General features: G+C 40.4%; 1 protein-coding gene across 2 annotated transcripts in view; it reads left to right on the top strand.

The window, feature by feature from the left end:
• LOC146714949 (protein Dok-7-like) overlaps positions 1–12,843 on the top strand; it is a 66,237-nt gene extending 53,394 nt beyond the window's left edge. For both annotated transcript variants that reach the window (XM_085451307.1, XM_085451308.1), the window contains 2 exons: positions 3,895–4,074; positions 9,690–12,843. In XM_085451307.1, coding sequence (XP_085307433.1) covers positions 3,895–4,074; positions 9,690–9,826 — 317 coding nt within the window. In that variant the 3' untranslated portion in view covers positions 9,827–12,843. The remainder of the gene's footprint in view (positions 1–3,894; positions 4,075–9,689) is intronic.
• Positions 12,844–16,610: the final 3,767 nt, after the last annotated feature.

The raw sequence follows: 16,610 nt of genomic DNA, 5'->3' as shown, positions 1-16,610 counted from the left end.
TGCTTCTGAGCTGCGGGTAATGGCCACTGCCTACTACCATTTAGGAAGAGTCAATAGCAGGTGAAATCTTTTTTCCCAAATGTTGTTCTATACAATCTGTATGCCAATGGTAACGCACTATCTGTGACAGGGTAATTGCAACAAGAGAAATATGAATCCATGTTGGCGCATATATAATCCTGTAGGTATTATATATGCGCCAACATCTATTGTTTTATTTACTATAAGACGGTTATAGACGTTCTACTACAGAGTCCACACTCTGATTAATGTTTCTGTTTGTAGTTGTGAAATGCCTCAACCAAGCTGCTTTGTGTTGCTTTGATTGACAAATAATGACGGAAGATAAAAAAACAAAAAAAATAAATATTTTCTGTGATCCAGATCTACTCTTTAATCTTTAAACATCAATGCACACACAGCAACGGACTCAAAGAAAGATAGATAAATGTTCACAGGCTCAGATCAGCAGTGTTTGCATTGTTAGGAACAGTGCGTTGTTTTGCTACGTCTGTAAGGGTCTGGGCTTTTTGAATTCTTTTTGTTTTCTTTTTAGTTAATGATGAAACATTTTTTTGTTGACATTATACTTGAAAAAGATAACACAGGCTCTGTTTGTGTATTGTAGCTCAACTATGATCCTTGAGGGTAAATCAGGGAAAAATGTATTTGCATTGGTGCGTTTTTCAACAATTCACTCTTTTTTTGGGGGGTCAGATATTAATATAAAAACAGATATTGTTTTTCCCTAAAATAATTTCAAAGAAATTATATATGATTTACTGTTTGGACTCCACTTTGTACATAATGAATACAAGACTGTGTGTTTTTTCATATTTTTTTTAATAGTGCTGAAAATAAAGTGAAACTATAAAACTATAGTATTAAATAATTAGTTAATCATTTGATCAGTTTTGCATTGCATTTAAAAAATCAGCAGATAAAAAAAGATATTCATGAACAATAGGGATGGGAATTGTAAACTGGTTCCTGTTCCCAGTCTTCCAATTCCTTGGGATTGTTAGTCTGCCTGCCAGTTGATCCCACTTTCTTGCACTCTTGCAACGATGAACTGTTTTCAGTTCTCGTGTCAGAGGAAGGAAATGGCGACACAGTCTAGAACGTGGATATGAACAAAGACGAGATAAATGGTCTTTGTGTGCAACGTCGAAAACTGCATCCAGGACAGAAACAACCACATTATGCTGCTGACTTTTTTCTTTTTGGAAGCAGTAATGAGCCTGCAGGCCCTGTTCCAACTTTCACAAGTTGATGGAATTGCCTTATCATGATCCAACACCACTGGCAGAAATACAGCCTCGAACCATGACACAGTATTCGCCATGTTTTGTAAATGGCTATAGATACTCACTGTTGTCTCTATCTCCTGAACTTCTCCATGCACACGGATGGTTTGAACAAAAACATTTCAGCTTTAGTTTCATCACTCCATAAGGCCCACTCCACTTTCTTCCTGTTTCCCTTCTTTAAGAGTGGCTTCTTGACAGCAACGCTTCCACTTAAACCATTTCTGATGAAGCTTCAGTGAGCAGTCGATGGATAACCTGAAGGCCCAGATGCATCTCTCAGGTCCTGTGTCAGCTCTGTTGGGTTTATTAAAGACTTGAATTGCAGCTACTTGAACTGCACTCTAGTTATGTGGTCACTGCAGGCCGTAGTGTACGACTTGCATCACTTGCATGCTCATCAAACATTCAGTGACCCCTCGTGCTCTGTGATTGAGGCTAGATTAGAGTCCTTCCTTCCACGCTCTGAGTTCAGTTGGAAAACAGTCTTCGGGTCTCAAAATGTGAATTTTTTTTTTCCTTTTCTTTTTTTAAATTATGGACCGCTAAAGATGAGAGGCAACATCTGGCTTGCTGTCAGCACGCAGTTAAAAAGCCAGCATCTGTGATGGTATAAAGGGTCATTAATGCACATAGCATGAGTAACATGTTTGGAGGCACCACTAACAATATGTTGAAAAATAGACACAGCTTTTGGAGCAACATATGCTGCCATGCAGATGATTTGATTATCAGGGAAAAGTCTTGCCTGCGATGCCAAACAACATTCTGCATGTTTACCAGAAAACTTCAAAGTGAAGGTGTCTGAAAATTGGATGTATCCGAAGTCCAGACCTTTAGATCGGATTTGGTGCATTATGAAACAATGAATTTGACAAAGAAAGCATAGGTGAGTCTGTGAAAATGTTTATATTTCAGCATTATAGTAATTCTTTCCCTTAGTTCCCAGACACCGTGTTGCTAATCATGCCCCTGTCCCAACAAATTCAAATGGGCAAATGTGTTAAAAAGAACAAAAGAGATATTTATACATCGAAACTCTGATAGTGTGTGACTGCCATGGCTCATCTATTTTGTGCTGGTAGACAACTTTTTGTACCTGTCATGTAAGCCCATCAACCGGGTTAGATGATTCCTATGAACAGTACCGCAGTACTTGTTGTAGTAAAACCACAAAGCATGTAGATTCATTTGGCTTTCTTGACTCTCATTTGCACAAAATTAAAGTGACAGCAAACATTTATATCACCGTTCAGGATAAGTGATTTTCACTGGTCTCTATTCACGTATTCAAGTATTCAAGTTATGCTAATTTCAAGATATCCTTGAGCGTACTGTACTCTGGTTTTGAAGGTTGCAGCTATCACTGCATTAATGCATACCCAGGCACCACAAAAAAAATATGTTTGTGTCACAGAGCTGAAATATGCACATATTTTATGTAGTGGTTGTTCTGAAGCTGTATCACTGAGATGCTGAACTAATCATTTCTGCAGCCAGCAGAAAACATGACTGCAAATCTGCCTTTCTCAGCTTTTAGGTTTATGAAGATAAAGCCGTGAGCTGTTTCTTGTGATTTGAAACAATTTTTCTGGCACAATTAATTAGATGTGCAATCCACTGTAGGCAAAAAATCTGGCAATAATGTGTGTTTGACAGGAAAATCAAAGAGGTTTGGGTGTTCCTATTCAAGTTTTAATGAACGTTTGCTAATAGAAAAATGAGATTTTGCTCCATAAACCCTCAGATATTTGATCTGGACACGTTCATACACTATACAGCCGCATGACAAAACAGCTTGATGATGATTAAAAGAAATATTGAGTTTTACTTCCTCAAAGCATTCTGTGCTTCGAGGACGTAATGTGTATCCCATAAATTATCTCTGGGGCATATCAGCTAATTTCACATAATTAGTCTCTGGGGCGGGGAGAGAACCAATTCATCGTGAAACGCTGTGTTCCTGTGCGACTGCCGATCCCATTATAGCTACCGTTGTTTTTACTGCTGGAAACCGTATTGATACTTGTGTTGTGGACGTCTGTATTTGAATATATCTAATTGACACTGGGCTGCAGCCTGGAGAGCTGCTCAGACTGGAGGGTAAGTTTAGCTTTTGATTAAGGTTATAATGACAAAAACAAATCCAGTTTCAAAGAAGTGTCAAAGTGTAAGTCTGGTTCAATTTAATCTTATAATTATTATCAGTTCTGAGAAAGACTTGATTGGTACTGTCCTCACGACAGGAAATCTAAACATGGGCTGTTGCACTCGGGCAGCATTTATCATGTTAAGAAACACAAACTGTCTAGAAAACACAAGTGAATCTAGAAATACGTGTAGTGTGTGTTCATTGTGCTGAACCCAGGTGGCATTGTTCTTTTATGTTTTTAATAGATTTTGGTTGACAGTGAAGGCTTGGAGGTGCAAAAAAAACAGCATATTATCAACAGGACAAATTGCTTGTTATTTTTAGTTTCTGTGGGGGATTTTTGTTAAAAACAAGTGTTCACACGTTAAAAAAAGAAAAAGCATGACAGAAACGAACCTAACACCGTCTGAGCTTAATTTACTCTCGCATTTTCAGGGGCCGTGTTTGTGTTCCCCCCAGAGGCTCCGCTTGCTGAAAGACCTCGCGGTGAAGGTGTGACGTATGTGAATATTCCTGTTAGCCCCACGTCCAAGAAGCAGCTCAACTACATGGAGCTGGAGCTGCAGGATCCTGTGCATGGCACTAAAGCGGCTGCCGCACATCTGCCAGCTCAGAGTAAGGAGGCATGAATATCTTCTGGTTAGTAAAGGAGATAAACGCCAGATAGTTGGTGTCTGAGGAATGAATGTTCTGCTTTCGATTTATACATACCGTATAACTGCAAACGGCAGCTGTGAGGACCAGTCAGGGTGGACACTTGGAAAATTGTCATGTTACAAGATTATAGTTTAAAGGATGTCACCAAGACTGTGTTTTATTTGTCCAATAAGAGCATTAATCTACAGAGAGCTTTTTGATTGGTGGTGCAGAATTTCTTATTGAAAGCAGGTTTAAAGGGAACTGATCTAAGAAGAGACGGTGGCAATTCACTGCAACCACCACATGATGCTGTAAGCTTAAGTATAGAGCAAAAAAAGTTTGTCTCATTAATAAATCTTTGAATTTTAATAGGCTGGGTATTGAAGTGAGCTGTTGTCTTTTTTGGCACAAGGAAATGTCTTCAAGACCGGCTGTTAAACTGTCAAATATTACAAACTGAAACAAATTCTCAGACTTGTGTAGTTATTTTCAGTCGGTCTGCAGCGCACGTCTTCCATTAACCTTTGAACAAACTACTAAGAAATGTTGTAATCACATTCATGACCCACAGAAGATGAATCCTAATGACTCTGCTAATCCTGAATTTTTATGTCCACCTCAATGCACCTCTTTTTTTGGCTGCATGTTATAGCACCACCAGCCAGTAAGCAGTAACATTTGTCCAATGTTTTCATTTAGCACCAATTTCCTGTAAAACTTTCTTACTAACCTAAGCTATAGTTTGTCTTTAGTGCCTGTTACCACCATGGATTGCTGCCTGTGATAAAGCTTGTCGTGGGACACATTGCTGTGTAGCCACAGACAGAGTCAGAGTGCCAGAGTGCGCAGCACATCCTGCAGTCGATCCATTTTATTTATGCAGAGCAAATTCAAAACAATGTTCATCTAAAGCTCATCAAATGCCATTATGGACAGAAATCCAACAATGCAAAGTTCCCCTATGAACAAGCACGTGTTGGCGTAAGAGGAAGTAAAAGAAGCTGCGGGCGAACTATTAGAGTTGGTGTTAGTCAGGTCTGATGAACCACGTCCTGCGTTTTTGGAGAGTAAGCTGTAAAATCATTGTTTCCTTTTATTCTCTCTTCAGATTGTCTTTGTATATTTGTGAGATTTTCCCGGGACTGTCCAAAATGCAAATTGTTGAATTTTAGAGACCACCTCCTTGATTTAAGAAACAAAATGACCTCAGTAATGCCCTGATACTCATAGTGTGAGGTATTTTTTGCTTTTGCTCAATGTGCAAAAGTGTTCTGTGCAAGAGCCAACTTACAGTAAGCTGGTGTATCAGCGTTACGCAAGGATGAAAGCCATTGTAGTTACATATTTATGTGTAATTCTATTCGACCTACTCAGAGTTACTGGAATCGCTCGCAAACAATTGAGATGATTTCCTCTCATCTTGGTAAAAGACAGCTGAGTCCTTGTCATCGGAGCCGTAATTGACAGACACGTTGGCCGCTAGCGTCACTGCCCTCGAGAATACGAACAGCGTGGCTCGAGCTCTGACATGAGGTTAATGTCTAATGTCAGCAATACAGTTTATATCCCGGCATGCGGCCTCATTAATCTGTCACCTGGGAGGAGGAGTGTCCTATTTCGGCACTGAAAGGGGGTCGCAGGGCATTCAGATCACAGCTGTAAACTCAGTGGCCCTAATGGGACCCTCCTCCAGGGACTATTTATGTGTCGTGAGGAGCCGGTTTTGATGTCCTCAATTCTGGCACTGTAAGGCGACAGGACTCTAACAGGAGACACATATTGGTGCACGAGGACTGATGTTGTGGGTTTAAACTCTGACATTTTGCTTATATGATTTTCATACAAGGTATACAGTGGGGCAAAAAAGTATTTAGTCAGCCACCGATTGTGCAAGTTCCCCCACCTAAAATGATGACAGAGGTCAGTAATTTGCACCAGAGGTACACTTCAACTGTGAGAGACAGAATGTGAAAAAAAAATCCATGAATCCACATGGTAGGATTTGTAAAGAATTTATTCGTAAATCAGGGTGGAAAATAAGTATTTGGTCACCTCAAACAAGGAAAATCTCTGGCTCTCACAGACCTGTAACGTCTTCTGTAAGAAGCTTTTCTGTCCCCCACTCGTTACCTGTATGAATGGCACCTGTTTGAACTCATCATCTGTATAAAAGACACCTGTCCACAGCCTCAAACAGTCAGACTCCAAACTCCGCCATGGCCAAGACCAAAGAGCTTTCGAAGGACACCAGGAAAAGTATTATAGACCTGCACCAGACTGGGAAGAGTGAATGTACAATAGGCAAGCAGCTTGGTGTGATTAAATAAATCAACTGTGGGAGCAATCATCAGAAAATGGAAGACATACAAGACCACTGATAATCTCCCTCGATCTGGGGCTCCACGCAAGATCTCATCCCGTGGGGTCAAAATAATCATGAGAACGGTGAGCAAAGATCCCAGAACCACACGGGGGGACCTGGTGAATGACCTGCAGAGAGCTGGGACCAAAGTAACAAAGGTCACCATCAGTAACACACTACAACGGCAGGGAATCAAATCCCGCAGTGCCAGACGTGTTCCGCTGCTGAAGCCAGTGCATGTCCAGGCCCGTCTGAAGTTTGCCAGAGAGCACATGGATGATACAGCAGAGGATTGGGAGAATGTCATGTGGTCAGATGAAACCAAAGTAGAACTTTTTGGTATAAACTCAACTCGTCGTGTTTGGAAGAAGAAGAATACTGAGTTGCATCCCAAGAACACCATACCTACTGTGAAGCATGGGGGTGGAAACATCATGCTATGGGGCTGTTTTTCTGCCAAGGGGACAGGACGACTGATCCGTGTTAAGGACAGAATGAATGGGGCCATGTATCGTGAGATTTTGAGCCAAAACCTCCTTCCATCAGTGAGAACTTTGAAGATGAAACGAGGCTGGGTCTTCCAACATGACAATGATCCAAAACACACCGCCCGGGCAACAAAGGAGTGGCTCCGTAAGAAGCATTTGAAAGTCCCGGAGTGGCCTAGCCAGTCTCCAGACCTCAACCCCATAGAAAATCTGTGGCGGGAGTTGAAAGTCCGTGTTGCTCGGCGACAGCCCCAAAACATCACTGCTCTCGAGAAGATCTGCATGGAGGAATGGGCCAAAATACCAGCTACTGTGTGTGCAAACCTGGTAAAGACCTATAGTAAACGTTTGACCTCTGTTATTGCCAACAAAGGTTATGTTACAAAGTATTGAGTTGTACTTTTGTTATTGACCAAATACTTATTTTCCACCCTGATTTACCAATAAATTCTTTACAAATCCTACCATGTGGATTCATGGATTTTTTTTTTTCACATTCTGTCTCTCACAGTTGAAGTGTACCTCTGGTGCAAATTACTGACCTCTGTCATCATTTTAGGTGGGGGAACTTGCACAATCGGTGGCTGACTAAATACTTTTTTGCCCCACTGTACATTATGGTAATGTGCATATGGAAGACAGTGCATGACAGGAATGTTAAATGCTTCAGCTAAATCATTTGCATATGATTTGTGTTGTGATGCGCTGTCTCATTCTTGAAGCACGCAGACTGGCAGCGAGGGCAGAGGTGTGTGTGTGTGTGTGTGTGTGTGTGTGTGTGTGTGTGTGTGTGTGTGTGTGTGTGTGTGTATATACCGTATTTTCTGGACAATAGAGCGCACCTGTTTGTAAGCCGCATCTGCCGTATTAAAAAAAAAAAGATGTATAAGTCCAGGACATTTTCAAGTTCAGGCCACCTGCTTTTATGTCCTCTGAAAGCTTTTCTCGACTTTTGGCATTGCATGAGCTCTTCCCGCTGCCGCCTCCAACGTCTCACCATAGATTGATTCACGCTAAGCTTGCGTGCAGCAGCGCGGTTTCCTTCCTGAATAGCAAGATTGATGGCCTTCAACTTAAAACTCATACAAACTTCTTTGTGTGGTTTCCACGATGAAGGGGCGAGGATTTGAAAATAATTAATAATAATTACACCTTTGTATAAGCCTCATGGTTCAAAACCTAGGAAAAAAGTAGCGGCTTAGAGTCCAGAAAATACGGTGTGTATATATATGTATGTATTAATGTTTTAAGATGATCTAGGAGTGTTTTTTGTCACTTCCACAATTAATGATTCAAGTTCAAGAAATGATTATATCCCCTAACAATTCATTTCCATAATCTTGTTGACAAAAGAATGTTGGGATTAATGAAAAATGCCCAAAGACATCTGCAAATGTGTAAACCAAAGGGAAACAAAAGAAATATTATGGAGTAAAATTTATAAACAACACTTTGCTGATGCCACCTTGCAGCCATTTATATCAGGAAAGTGAACTTGCATACTTGTATATGATTGATGGCTCATGAAGGGAAACCAAAGCCTTAGGCTAGATGCTTATCTCCGACTTAGCTAGGCTAATCAGTCGCTACAGGTAGGAGTGAAATAATCTTAATATTATAAATGAAATCATCATTTAAAACTACATTTTATATTCACAGAGTTTATTTTTGTTTAATATAAAAATTTGATGATTTGTAACATTTAAGTGAGAGAAAAAGGCAAAAAAGCTAATTAATAAAGAAGGTGGGAAATGTTTTTTCACAGCACTGATATAAGAAAGTAAAGTTTATTTATGTAGTGCTTTTCAAGAATAGTATAAATTGCTTCACAATGTCAGACAGTAGAGCATTAAAACAGCATAAAAGGATAAAACCAAATAAAAGCACGTTTGCATAGGTGGGTCTTCACCTTCCCTTTAAAGGTATCAGCAGTGTCAACAGATCTTTAGTCTAGTGGAAGTGAGTTCCACAACATGGCAGCGAAAACCTCCTTTTATCCTCGACTTGGACTGAGGTACAACCAAGAAGCATTGATCAACTTGCATCAGAGACCTAGCAGTTATGTATGGATGTAGAAATTCACTAATATAGGGAGGCACCACAAAGAGCTTGGAAAGTGATAATCAGAATCTGAAATTGAACTTTGAACTTTGTGGTGAGCCAGTTTAAAGAGGGCAGAATCAGTGTCACAAGGGACCTTTCAGAGGAACTGGTGAGAAACCTTAGGGCAGCATTCTGGGCTATCCAAGGATGCGATCCAGAGATAATTTGGTCAGCGGAAGTAATAACAAATTACAATAATAACAATAAAGTGAGACAAAATACACAATTGGCTGCCATCCGGTTATTTATAAGACAAATAATTTGGTAACATTGAATGACATGTACAACTGGGCATCATCTCAAACAATGATATGAGATGTCTTCAAAGAAGACAGGCCCCAAAAATGAACCTTGGGGCGCACCACAAGATAAAATCGTAGAAGAGGACAGGAATTTAGCAAAGCGCATGAAAAGCTTCTGTGAGTGAGGTAAACGTACGATATGATATTGTATGATACTGATACACTCGTTGGAATATTTCTAAAATGACAAGCTAATTTTTAAAATTTCCATTGTCAGATTAATCATCTAATAGCTTCTGCTCTGTGCAGCTAGTTTTGTGTGCAGCACAACACTGATGAATAATTAAATGGTACACTGATTGAGTTAAAAGAAGTCCCACTTTTGTGTCCTGACAGGAAAGAGCTCCACCAAGTACGCCCAGATTGACATCACTGCCACAGAGATGGCCCACAAAGTCGGCACGTTGCACGCTCTGGGTCGGCAGGAGGGCCTGCACACTCTGGAGCTGAGAAGAAAGGGGACGCCACATTGAATTTTCCTTCACTCAAACGTTGATCTCAGCAGGATTTTTTTTTTTTCACAACAGCAGAACTACAACATCAGACTATAACGTTAGCAAGAAACGTGGCTCTGTGGGCCTTCCTGTGGGATTCCTTCTCTATTCTGTTCCATCTTTTGAATACAGATATCTTTGAAAGCAACCTCAGCCAGTTTACAAAACCCAGAATCCCAGAAAAATGTATTGCGTCCAATGTCTACTTTGTTAGATCGAGACTGTAGTCACAAAGGAGCTGGAATATGGAGCTGGCTTTAGAAAGGTTTGGCTCTTAGTCATGAGATTTCACAACGTTTTTTTGTGAACAACATCTCGTTAAATGGCATTACGCTGCTCCTCGAGCTCCAGGCTCTCTAGAATTTGGATGAGCAAACCCTGGGCTGAGTCAGGGGCCTCACTAATACCCCAGAGCAAAGGCACTTTACAGCTCACTCAAGCCATCACTAATTGTGTGCTGTTTTTGCCCTTGTGTGGGTAAAAAAGAAAGGTAGGGTGTTTGCAGGAAAGGAAGTGGAAACAGTGTTTGTTCTCACAAGGAGTTCACACACATTTATTCCTCAGTGATCTGTAATTCCATATGTAGTTGCACATAACTCTTTCTGTGTTTCAAATTTAGGAAAGCTTACCAGCCGGTCTTACTCAGAGTGATGCAAAATTCAGAGTAGCTTGATGCGTAAAAAAAAAAAGATTTTTTGTGTAAAAGTAGCACAAGTACTGTATTTTCTGGATTATAGAGCGCACCAGTATATAAGCCGCAGATATCTATGTTGAAAAATTAGATATTTACTGCATGTACAGAACGATTTTGTACTGTAAATGTACATGTATGTACCTGAACAGATTCTTTCAGTGCCTTTTAACGGCAGCAACATAGCTGATTAAAACGGAACAGAAACAAAAGAAAATAACCGGTATTAGGATCCACTGACAGACATCAGAAAAGGATGCTTCTCACCACTTGTCATCCAAGTCTCCCACTCAACCTGGAGTGCAGCTTTAAATGCCCGATTCACACTGATGTCAAGTGGCTGCAAATACTTTGTTGTACCTCCAGGTTTAGGGCCCGGATGGCTTGGGGATAGAAGCTCCTCTTGAGTCTCTCTGTCCTTGCCCAGATGATGCAGAACCTTCTACCGGATTTCAGAAGTAGGAACAGTTTGTTGCCAGGATGGGACGGGTCCTTCAGTGTCTGTGCTGTTCTAGTCCGGCATCTCCTGGTGTAGGTGTCCTGAAGTGGGTGAGAGCAATCCTGCAGCAGCGTTCAGCTGTACGGATCACTCTCTGAAGAGCTTTTTGGTCCTTAACACAGCTGTTCCCAAACCAGGATGTCATGTTCTGTGTGACGATGCTCTCCACAGCGCCTGTATAGAAAATCCCGAGGATCTCTGGAGAGACCCTGAACTTCCTCAGTTGTTGTAGGTGATACAGGCGCTGCCTAGCCTTTTTGGTCTGGACCTGAATGCGGGCAGCCCATGTCAGGTCTGAGGAGATGTGGACACCGAGATATTTGAAGGACTGCACCCTTTCCACTGGAGCTCCATTGATGATAATGGGCTTGTAGTCTCTGTGCTGACTCCTTCTGAAGTCCACCACCAGCTCCTTGGTCTTGCCAACGTTCAGCTGGAGATGGTTATCCTGGCACCATGATGCATGATGGACAGGTTGTCCATCTGCCCTGATGGACAAGTTTTTACGTCTCATAAATCTGAAACACCACGACAGCCCAGCTTTGAAATCTTCAATATTCATTTCGCGGACGATTGTTTTGGCTTTCAGTCGGATCTGTACAGTGAGTACACCTCGGCCACCTGCTCTCTGTGTATTCACCCAGTCCTCCAGGACATATTCAAGTTCAGGCCACCTGCTTTTATGTCCTCTGAAAGCTTTTCTCTACTTTTGGCATTGCATGAGCTCTTCCCGCTGCCTCCTCCAACGTCTCACCATAGATTCATTGACGCTAAGCTTGCGTGCAGCAGCCCGGTTTCCTTCCTGGATAGCAAGATTGATGGCCTTCAACTTAAAACTCATATGAACTTCTTTGTGTGGTTTCCACGAGGAAGGGGCGAGGATTTGAAAATAATTACCAGTTGGTAATTTGTTGTGCGTGTTCTGTCTGCTAAAGAAAAAGTATCGTATTCTTCTTTGCATTGATTTTTCGTCTGTCTTGTTTTTGATTCCAATTCCGGTGAGAGCGCCCCTAGCGGTGGAAGAAAAATCCACAGAATAGCCACACCTTTGTATAAGCCTCATGGTTCAAAACCTAGGAAAAAAGTAGCGGCTTATAGTCCAGAAAATACGGTAATGGTTCTGCATAACACTTCCATTCTATGCGTGGTGACTCTTGTTAGCCTGGCTCTAACTAATGGGAAAAAGATCAGTTGCTGCCATACATTTTCCCTCCTGCTTCCCAGTTCATATACAATTGGGTTTAATTTGGGAAAGTCTTCATAAATAATGCAAAGCTTTGTTTTGTTTTGTTTTTAAATCAGTGGCCGTTTTTGTCAAAATTATATTATACAATGTTTTTTTTCTAATCACCTCCCTGAAGCTATTAGCATTTTTGTTATTCCATACTGTGTGTCTTTGTGTGGATATTGGCATTTTACTGCAGTATTGAAAATAGCTTGTATTTGTAGAGCTACTCCTCTTGATAAAGCCAGTATTGCTTTTTTTTTTTTTTCATGTTCTGTTCACATACCACTGATTTGATTAGCTGTAAATATATTTTCTTTCTATTTGGGTGGATTGTCATAAAATGTGAAGGTGTTTCTGTACAGTAAGCATGTATGGAAAGGGTTCAAGGATGGCATCTGCTTCCTAAGGATCTACTTTTTTTCATGTAATACTCTTTTTCTTGTAAATTATTTATGTTAACACTGCTTTGATGTGTTCTTTCTTTTTCTAGAACAACAGTAGATCTCATATGGCTCTCCCTCCATGTACAGCTGTAAACCTGTTGGGTACCATATTATATAAATCAGCCTTACCATTGATGTGTTTGCTTCATTCAACTGTAACACCACTGGTTTATAATGCAGATAGCACAAATAATATTAATACTGATCATCTTATTACAAACTAGCTATACATATCTAACTTTTTTTATTATCATGCTGGAAATGTTTTTTTCTGTTAACACTGAAGACTTAGGCTTGAAAGCTGAGTCAGTAACACTGAGGGTGCAGCTTGCAGACACTCTGTAGCTCTAATTTTTACTCATTTATTACAGCAAGAAAGACGAGATGTTTTGATAATTTCTGGGCAAACTGGGAAAGTAAAACATAAGTAAACAGAAGTATTACATTGATAATACATTGAGCATAAATGTCCAGCTTTATGTGCAGAAAACGTGAACATGCACAAATTAATATATGGTATTATATGTCACACTGCATTGATGGACAGAGTTTCAATAATGTGAAGTGATTACAAAACACTCCTCCATGTACAAATTTGACTTAAAACCCTTAGTAGTCTTTGCCCAGATTTGAAGTCAGTCATTAAATAATTGAAAAAACAAAACAAAACTGCAAAGGTGCCTTTATTGATCTGATGCAGGAATATCAGCCAAAGACAGACAGCATGGATGATAATGGAGACTGCCTGTGTGACCTCATCATGTCAGTTGCATCATATGATTTAATATGGTGCTGCACATTCTGCTGGGTGTAGCAGAGGTGCTCAGAACATCATATATTTCTTGGTGTGTGTGAGTGCATTTCCACTTTCTGCTGTGCGAGGTAGCTTACCATGAAAATCCTTTGCTCGCAGCAGATATTTGTCCCCTTGTTGCACAGAGGATATCAACATATAAAGAACACCTGTGAGAAAATCATAGTGAGGTGGTTGTGTTGGTTTACACAATATCTGATGTGGTGTTCACATTTAAACACGGGATCCAGTAAGCTGTTCAAAGGTTGATTTATTTATTTTTTTTTAACTAATGATAGTTAGGTAAGTTATTGTCCTGAAAGCTAGCATAACACAGTAATCTAATGTAACACAAGTAATATACAGTCACTGGTTACTTCATTAGTTACACATTGCCAGGACTGTTGACCTCCTGTTTGCTGTCAGAACTGCCTTCATTCTTCATTGCACAGATTCAACAAGGTGCTGGAAACATTCCTCAGAGATTTTTGTCCATGTTGACATGATACCATCACACAGATGCTGCAGATTTGTAGGCTGCACATCCATGATGTGATTTTCCCGTTCCATCACATTCCAAAGGGAGCTCATTGTCACCTTCAAGAACCAGTTTGAGATGATCTGAGCTTTCTGACATGGTGTGTTATCCTGCTGGAAGTAGCTAGCGGTAGATGGTTACACTGTGGTCACAATCAGATGGCTATGGTCAGAAAAGATACTATATCCCCCACCTCGTTTCACAACCACCTGTCTATACTGTTGAAACAAGACAGGATAGATCCATGGTTTTATGTTCGTCTGACTCTATGCAATCCAAATCTTGCAGCAGAAATCAAGACTGATCAGACCAGACATTTTTTTTTTAAATCTTCTGTTGGACATTTTTGGTGAACCCCTGTGAATTGTCGTCTTCTGCATTAGCCCATCTGCTTAAAGGCTCAACATGTTGTGCATTCAGAGATGCTCTTGATTTTAACAAGTGGTTATTTGAGTTAGGGATCTTTTCCTATCAGCTCAAAGCAGTCTGTCCATTCTTCTGTGGTGTGTCCAACTAATTGACAGAATGTAATGTAGTCAGCAAGGGTAAGGTTATTAAACGTTTAATTTTAAGAAACTGTCTTACCGAGACCAGATATTGATTAATCTGAGTTTCAAAGTGGCAATGCTCTAATGGATGCCAAACTTCATTTGTGCCTGAAATGCAGTGTATGCATGGACTGAGCCACAGGTCCAGTGTGGGAGCATACACTAATTGTCTCCAGTCCATCTATCCAGGAAAGGATCTGTGAGCTGCTTGCCGTTGCAGGAGCTCTGGGAGAGAAAGTTCCCATACAGTTGCCCATTATTCTCAATCTAAGCTGCACATCAGCCTTTACAAATTTCAAATTAAAAGCTCCCTTACAGAGAGATTATCAATGGGGATTGTTCCCGCTCCACGTATTTTTAAGGTAGTCGTATCTTATCCACCAACTCTTAGTGAAAAATGATTAACAGTGACTTGTCACAGACTTGCACCCTGGACATTAATGTCACTGAACTGGAACGGAACCATATGGTGCAGTGAAGTGTTTCATGAAAACTCATTTACCTTAATAAATTTAAATGGAGAGAGCTGTTAAATTCATAAAGCATAATGGACCGCCTCTGTGGACAAATATTGATATAAATAAATTAATGTTAATGTCATTGAGAAACTAGTGGCAACAGTTTAATGAACTATGCAAATCCACAGACAGCTTGTAATTGCAGGACCTGCTTTCAAAGAAGGAAAAGCGGTTTTAATCTCTCCCGCTGTGCCTACCAACAGCGACATACACCACAGGCCTAATTCAGGACTACCATCTGTCTGCAAGAGCTGGAGACCTGGGACTCACTTAAGTCATAAAAAATGAGGATTTGCAGGCTTAAATTACTTGAGACTTCTCTACCTGAAGATTTCCCTTGCAATATTATGTGTAGGTGTTGACCTGAGGAAAATCAAAACTAGTATTTACACCACATGAGGCCATGAATGCCTTACATGACTTCATGTGCTGTTAAACACTTGACTTCTTTACGTGGTCACACCACAGTGGTTTAAACCTTGGTAGGTCCACCCTGATTTTCTGAGTCTAGGAATGAGTTCATATAAAAAGGGGCTGTGCTGCCACTGGATGCTTAATCACACACGTGGGCAAGTTAGGAAGCAGACGTTTAAAACGGGCTAAAAGCAACACATTTGCAGCAGCCAAAACCTGGAAGGAAAGCTGGAAGAAAATGTTCAGCTGGGCTTATCTATATCACTGCCTCAACATTAAGCCACGGGTAGATCTAAATAGAATTGTCTTCCCATTAACTTAATGTGTTGCTTAGATACTGTTCTAAGCAACTATTCCTATGGCCTCCCAGGAACATTTAACACCATGATGGTGTTAAATGTTCCTGGGAGCAAGTAAAGAACAAAAACACAGTTTAAAACATGAAATAGTCGTACTTACAAATCGTATAAAAGGTGAACTAGTAGGCTGCAAGGCTTTTGTGCTCTTTTATGTGTTGTTGTACAGAGGCCAGGTGAACAGTGAAGTAGTTTTGGAATTACAGGAGCTGCAGCCATCTAGAATAAAATGAAGCAAGAATAAAGTTCTTTATCCTGACAATCTGTATTCCTCATCTATCCCGGACTTTAAACCCATTGTCAAGCCAAAAGGTTTCAAATTGTCTATAAAAAAAGAAAAAGGAGCAAAATGTCCAAATGACATTCTACTGAGAAAAGGCTGCATATTTTTCCTCTAAGATCTTTAGACTTGTTTGACATGCCCCGAAAGTCATCTTTTATCCTAGACTTGAGACTCAACTTAGGACTGTAAAATCTTGAGTGGCACTTAAGACTAGACTGAAAACTTGACAAAGGAATTCAAAAAATTACTTTTCAACTTACTTTAAGAAAACGTCAGGAAATATTTACTCGGAGTTCACTACAGTTCACTGACTCAAAACCATTAGTCAGAAGCCAGGTTTGACCTAAAACGTCCATTTTTACACATGCAGCCAGCTTCAAATGTAGTGGCTCTGTAGTGTAGTGGTTTACACATTTGCCTAGCAAGCAAAAGAACCCCAGTTTGTTTTAAGG

The sequence above is a fragment of the Copadichromis virginalis genome, linkage group LG3 (assembly GCF_057382275.1).
Source record: "Copadichromis virginalis isolate Kocher_CV1m ecotype Utaka linkage group LG3, C_Virginalis_male_GT1.1, whole genome shotgun sequence".
Lineage (NCBI taxonomy): Eukaryota > Metazoa > Chordata > Actinopteri > Cichliformes > Cichlidae > Copadichromis > Copadichromis virginalis.
This window is presented reverse-complemented; position numbering and strand designations above follow the sequence as displayed.